At 38.7% G+C, this 6,797-nt stretch overlaps 1 protein-coding gene across 1 annotated transcript; it reads right to left on the bottom strand.

Moving 5' to 3' along the window:
- Positions 1-5,735: 5,735 nt before the first annotated feature.
- On the bottom strand, positions 5,736-6,617 carry LOC141638036 (uncharacterized). The gene has a single exon (XM_074447486.1). It carries the CDS (start codon positions 6,615-6,617, stop codon positions 5,736-5,738), a length of 882 nt encoding a protein of 293 aa, XP_074303587.1.
- Positions 6,618-6,797: the final 180 nt, after the last annotated feature.

Below are 6,797 nucleotides of genomic sequence, written 5' to 3'. Positions count from 1 at the left end.
GACTAGTGGTGCAAGGTTATAACCAACAAGAGGGTATTGATTACGATGAAACCTATGCACCGGAAGCTAGACTTGAGGCCATACGATTACTTATATCTTTTGCGACTCACAAAGGCATTAAACTCTTCCAAATGGATGTCAAAACCGCTTTCTTAAATGGATATTTGGAAGAAGATGTCTTTGTAGAGCAACCACCGGGTTTTGAGAACAATGATTTGCCTAACCATGTTTTCAAATTAGACAAAGCTCTTTATGGTTTAAAACAAGCACCAAGGTGTTGGTATGATAGATTGTCTAAATTTCTTATTGAAAATGGTTTTAAAAGAGGCTCCGTTGACAAAACATTGTTCTTGAAGCAACAGTCCAGTGAACTGTTGGTTGTACAAGTATATGTTGATGACATTATATTTGGTGCAACAAATGAACTCCTTTACTTATATTTTTCGGAACTAATGAAATCGGAGTTTGAAATGAGCATGATGGGTGAGCTAGGATTCTTCCTTGGGCTCCAAATTAAGCAATCAAAGGATGGAATCATGATCCATCAACAAAAGTATATCAAAGAAATGCTTAAGAAATTTAGGATGACTAATGGTAAGCCTCATGATACACCTATGGTAGCCGGGTCCAAATTGGACAAAGATGAACTCGGTAAGAATGTTAGCGATAAGGTTTATAGAGGTATGATAGGCTCACTTCTCTACTTGACCGCAAGTCGTCCCGACATTCTCTTTAGTGTTTGTTTATGTGCTAGGTTCCAAGCAAATCCGAAAGAATCACATTTTAAAGCCGTTAAACGAATTCTTCGGTATTTGATTGGAACACAAAATCTTTACTTGTGGTATCCCTTATATTGTCCTTTTGATCTCATAGGCTCTTCGGATGCGGACTATGTGGGATGCACGGTTGATAGAAAGAGCACCTCCGGAATTGCAACATTCTTGGGTCCTTGCTTGATCTCTTGGGGCTCAAAGAAACAAAACACGGTCGCTCTTTCAACGGCCGAAAGTGAGTACGTTAGTGCCGTGCATTGTTGTTCTCAATTACTTTGGGTAAGACAACAACTCTTGGATTTTGGTATTATTTTTGACTCCGTGCCCATAATGTGTGATAATACGAGTGCAATAAATATTTCCAAAAATCCTATTCAACACTCTAAAACCAAACATATTGATATTCGTCACCATTTTATTCGTGATCATGTGGAGAAAGAACATGTTAAACTTATCTTTTGCAAGACCGAAAATCAAATTGCCGATATTTTTACTAAGCCACTTGCAAGAGAACATTTTGAGAAATTTAGACTAGAAATTGGGTTAATTAATTGCTTGTGATTTTTGGTATGAGTTTTACAAATTTCCTTAATTGATTAAATTAAAATTGGATATATGTCATTAAGTGTTCTAAGTGCATTGACATCATGTTTGGACCAAAAATTGACACCGTATTTGTGAGTCGGTAATCACTCAACCTCATATCTAAATTTACGTTTATTATATGCTACCTTGCGTTTTTATTTCGAGTAATTAAATGTGTTTAAGTTGGGCCAACTACCTCACCTCCCTCATTTATTGGGCCATTAACTACTTCAACCCACTACCTATCCCTACCCGTCCAAACCTCCTAATCCACTTACCCTTTCATCTCCCAAATCCACAAACTCCCTCATATCTAACCTTCCCTTAACCCATAATGGTAAAAACTTCTTTCAATACTACCATACCCATCAAACCAACAAAATTTACCTCACCACCTGTCACATCAAATCCACCGACATCAACAACTCCAACAATGACTTCAACCAAAATCTCCTACGCATTCCCTCCCCAAACCTCAAACACGACTCCTTCAACTAACCCAGATCCACCAAACCCACAACCATCACCGAACCCCACTGATCCACCATCATCCGACGACATCCCCATCTCCACTATGGTAGGACGTCGCACACGAGGAGGTCGGAAGAAAAGCACCGCCATTCCAAGCTCTTCCTCTGAACCGGTATTGGTGAATGTTGAAGATGTTGAAGAAACCGAGTTCGATTTAAATGAGAATCCAACCAAGTCCGCCGAGTCTGACCCGACTCCGTGCGAAGAAAAAAACAACAAAAGGAAAGAAAAAGCCTCTTCATCCCAATTACCCCCAATTTCAGAAAATGTCGAGCAGAGTAACATCGAAAACCCCATTGTTGATACTCCAACTGAAACTCCCAGTGAACCTCCCCAGAAAAAATCAAAACCCTTAAAGAAGAAACTTGTGTACCTCTCTCCCTCATATCCGGTTTCCCTAACCTCTAAATGGGACTTGGCTATTGTTTGGGATCACCTCGAAAGTATTGATCTTCCCACCTCAATCTATAAAAATTGTGAGAGGCTAATGCATCCCAAGGCAATCCATTCTCCGCGGGTTTACAACCAAACCTGGTTTGAGCCTCCTGCTTTTCATTCGGTCTGTGACATGATATTGGCTCAAGGTTGGGAAAAATTACTGGAAATGCGTGAACCGGTCTTTGTGAGTGAAGTGATTCAATTCTTTGAAACTGTCCGAATTGATAAGTCGGGTGAATTTCTTACGGCTAAGGTGAACGGTAAGCCTCTAAAACTAACTCAATCTGATTTTGCTACCGCCCTTGATATCCCCGTCGGAGGTTATGACAAACTCCCCTCCGAAACATGGGTCGCTTTACCTTATGCCTCACCACTTAATGTCGCTCAAGTTGTGTGTCCCAAAACTGTCTCTCCTGGTCCAGTGAGCAACACCCAAATACCTCCTCCTCTTCGAATCATTTTTAACATGCTTTGTCGGTCAATTTATCCCTCGGGTGATCGGGGAAAACTCACCATAGCCCAACAATACCTTATTTATCACATTGCAACTCATAAGAAGGTGAACCTAGTCGGGTTAATGTTTAAGCGTTTTCATCTTATTTCGACTAAACTTCGTAGACCCTCTTCTAGCGTGCTACACTTACCCTATGGAATATGGTTGTCGGTTGTGCTCAAGGCACATGGGGTACTAGTGAGTACTAGCTTGGGATCATTGGATATGTGTGATGTTATGAGTGATGGTCAAATGGGGAAAATGCTCATCAAAGTTGAAAATGATGAATTAATCTCGGTGAAAATTAAGGACCCGGAGGTTGGGTCATCTAGTCAAGTGAATACGGGTGGTATGCGGGAAGTTCTTAATGTCGTGGCTGAGTTGAGTGCGTGGCTTAAGGAAGATGCTCGTCAAAAGGATTTGGCAATCTCGGCCCTTGCTTCTACAGTGGACCTCATCCGTGGTGAGGTGGATATCATTTACACCCTCGTGTCAACAAAGGAAATTGGTGATGATGCTCATGTGGATGATGATCCTTTGGGTAGTGGCTCGGATGGTGAACAAGCTTCCTCCCCTTAGCCTATCCCCTCCCTCTCGGCCTCCTTGACTTTTACCCGTGCCTTTTCATTTTGTCCCACCTTGGTTGTGCCCTTCTAAAACACTATTTTCTTTGCTTGTTATTTTGACATTTGGTGGTGTATTCTAAACTCTATTTAGCCATGGTGAACTTTGGTTAACTTATGTTTAATCTTTGTTTATGTTGACTTTGTTACCTTGTCACGATTACATGTGTCTTTTTGTGTTTTCTTGTGAATTATCTGCACTCTAATGCTTTTGACATCCTTATCCGTTTGATGATGTCAAGAGGGGGAAAAGGTAAACTCATGCTCTTAATCTCTTTGCATATTGATTAACTAATGTCTTGTCTAACCTTCTTAGTTTGAATCTTGTTTTGGGGCAATGTAAAATTGTCATGATAGTTTGATTCAAGCTCTTGCCTTAGGTAAGGTAATATTGTCCCTTCTCTCATTTGATCTCGCTTGCTTAAAATCTTGAATCAAGGTGTTTACATTGCTTATACATTCGTTTGGGGCTTGTCATCATCAAAGGGGGAATTTGTTGGGTTCCTTATGGTTGATGATGACATGCCCATTTGATTTGTTCTATCTTAGTTTACCTTTTCAGGATTATTGATGTAATCAAGCATGGATTAAGAAGTGTTGAAGTTGTTAATCATCCTCTTGTATTGAGTCTTATTGTCATCTAATGTACAAGCAAGAAAGTAGAGTATTTTAGAGTAATAGAAACAGTCCAGGGCATTTGATTTGCTTTCATTAGTAAACAGCTGCTTGGATTGTTGCCACAATTCGTACAACTTGAAGTTCCTTTTTATCTTTCAAAAGTCTTTCACGTGACTCTTATTTTTCAAAGATAAATTTCAGATTTTTATTAAGGAGATGGTCTTCAATAAAGAGTGGTTTGAATTATTATTATTTTCAAAATGTTTCCTCTTTATGCAAATTCAACCCTTTGGTTCTTTAAGAAAACAAAGAATGCTTTTTGCCATTTTAGTGTTAACTTGTCATCATGTGACTTGTCTTTTCTCTCTTTGTTTTCTGAATTTGCATGAGCTTTTAAGGATATCTTTCTAACCATCTTTCCCTATTCTTGCCTTTGTAAAAGAGCCCTCTTTGGTGCAAGTTTTGGGTGGTTGCAAATGCTCTTCACATGTGTGGTCTTTGACCCTTCAAAACCCTAGCAACCCCTTCACTCACCTCCTCTATATAAACCGTGCCTCTCCTTCATTAAATCTCAAGACTTCTTTCTGAATTTATTTTCAAGTTTGCAAATTTGTTTTTCAAAGCTTTAAACCGTGTGTTATTTGCAAAACCTTTAAAGAGTCTTCAAGTTGTTACAGTCGTGGCTACTGTTACTTTTATACTAAACTCTCTTGCTTAAGAATTGTTGATCTTGTAAAAGTTGTCCATCTCTATTCTTTGCTAAGAATATGTTAGTGGAAACTTGATCCTATAACATTCTAAGTGTGTTAGTAGAGTTTAGGACGGAGTAGTCTTTAACTCTTGGCAACCGGAGTAGGTTGCGAGTTAGCTTGTCATAAGAACGGAGTAGTTCTTGTACTAGCTTTACAACCGGAGTAGGTTGGTGTCTTTTATTGTAAGGGTCTTTTAGTTGTCGGAGTAGATCACTAAAAGAAAGCAATAAAAAGGTAGATTGGACGTAGGCACTTGAGTTTCTTGCCGAACCAATTCAAAAACTCGTGTTTCATTGTCTCTCTTTATTTCCGCTGCAATTTACTTTGTTTGTTTGTCGTGCTTTGCTCAAACCTTTGAAGTAACAGTTCATCATACTGTCACATTTGGTCTGCAGTAGTATTCCACAAACTGAGACAAATAGCTACAGTCAGAACGATTGTTACTTTCATACTTAAGCAAACATTCATCGTGATACTTGTTTAGTCTTTCAATATTATTCAAAGTATCTCCTCATTTCTTTTGTCCTCGTAACTCACTTTAATTCAATAAAGTTGAAGTTATAAAATTTTAAAATAGTACCTAATTCACCCCCTCCCCCTCTTAGGTACTTGAATTCATAAACTCAACAGATCTTTTCAATTTACAAACCAGTCCAAGAGCATGGTTGTAACCAGCAGGGGGTGTCATATACACCTCTTCCTCTAAATGACCATGCAAGAATGTATTGTTGATGTCTAACTGATGAAGTGGCCAATTCTTAGCAGATGCTAAGGCAATAAGGGTTCTCACAGTTGTAAATTTTGCCACAGGTGAGAAGGTATGCTTGTAGTCTTTATTTTTGACTTGATTATAGCCCTTGGCAACCAATCTTACTTTATACCTCTCTATTGACCCATCTACCCTATGCTTTACTTTGAACACTCATTTTGAACCTATTGCTTTATACCCTGAAGGCAGAGACACCATTTCCCAGGTTTGATTAGCCTCTAAAGCTGCAATCTCTTTAGCCATAGCCTCTTGCCACTGAGGGTCATCTTTGGCCTGATTATAAGTGTTGGGTTCTTTGGTTTGCAGAACATTTGCCAAAGAAGCAACATAAGATGCATCAAAATTTTCAAGACTTTGAAGGATCTTGACATGAAAAGCTGCTGAAACAACATTAGAAGATCCAGCAGTATGTGAAGAAGAAGTCTTCTTTTGAGTGGGACAAAGAAAATCTTTGAGATTAGAATTAAATTTTCTTTCTCTGACAAACCTCTTTGGCTGCACTGCTTGAGTAGTTGCAGTATCAGCTAGGTTTTCAACACCATTATGGTGTATGCCAGAATGATCAGGAATGTCAAGTTGTATTGGTGAAGAAGAATTATTATTGATATTGGTATTTAAATTTGTGGAAGGGAAAATTTGATTATTAGTGGAAGTAAGACTACTATTTTCAGTAGCATTTGTATTGTTTGGTAAAGCTGAAGTAGAAGCATCCCAAGGGAATGAAAAAAGATTAACACAATCCAAATTAGACTGTGAATCAGGAAAAGATTTGAAAGGGAATTTCATTTCTCTAAAAACAACATCCCTATTGACAAAAATCTTGTGTGTATCAAGGTCATATAATTTGTAACCCTTCTCATCATAAGGATAGCCTATGAAAACACACTTTCTAGCTCTTTGGCCAAACTTGTCCTTATATGTGTTTGGCATAGAAGCATAGCATAAGGACCCAAACACTCTTAGTTCATCATAAGATGGCTTTTCTTGAAATAAGATCTCAAAGGGACTCTTCCAATTAAGAACAGAAGTGGGCATTTTATTGATCAGGTAAGTAGCTGTCAAAATGCACTCACCCCAGAATTTGATATGCATATGGGCATGGATTTTTAAGGCTCTAGCAGTGTCAAGCAAATGCCTGTGTTTTCTCTCCACTCTCCCATTCTGTTGAGGTCTCCCAACTATACTCTTTTGATGAACTATGCCCAAGTCTGCTAA

The sequence above is a fragment of the Silene latifolia genome, unplaced genomic scaffold (genome assembly GCF_048544455.1).
Source record: "Silene latifolia isolate original U9 population unplaced genomic scaffold, ASM4854445v1 scaffold_167, whole genome shotgun sequence".
NCBI lineage: Eukaryota > Viridiplantae > Streptophyta > Magnoliopsida > Caryophyllales > Caryophyllaceae > Silene > Silene latifolia.
The sequence above is the reverse complement of the archived record's forward strand: the minus strand, read 5'-3'. Positions and strand labels throughout refer to the sequence as shown.

What these genes read in the sequence shown, in the direction of transcription:
- LOC141638036 (XM_074447486.1), bottom strand. Translation starts at nt 6,617, where the DNA reads ATGCCCACTTCTGTTCTTAATTGGAAGAGTCCCTTTGAGATCTTATTT.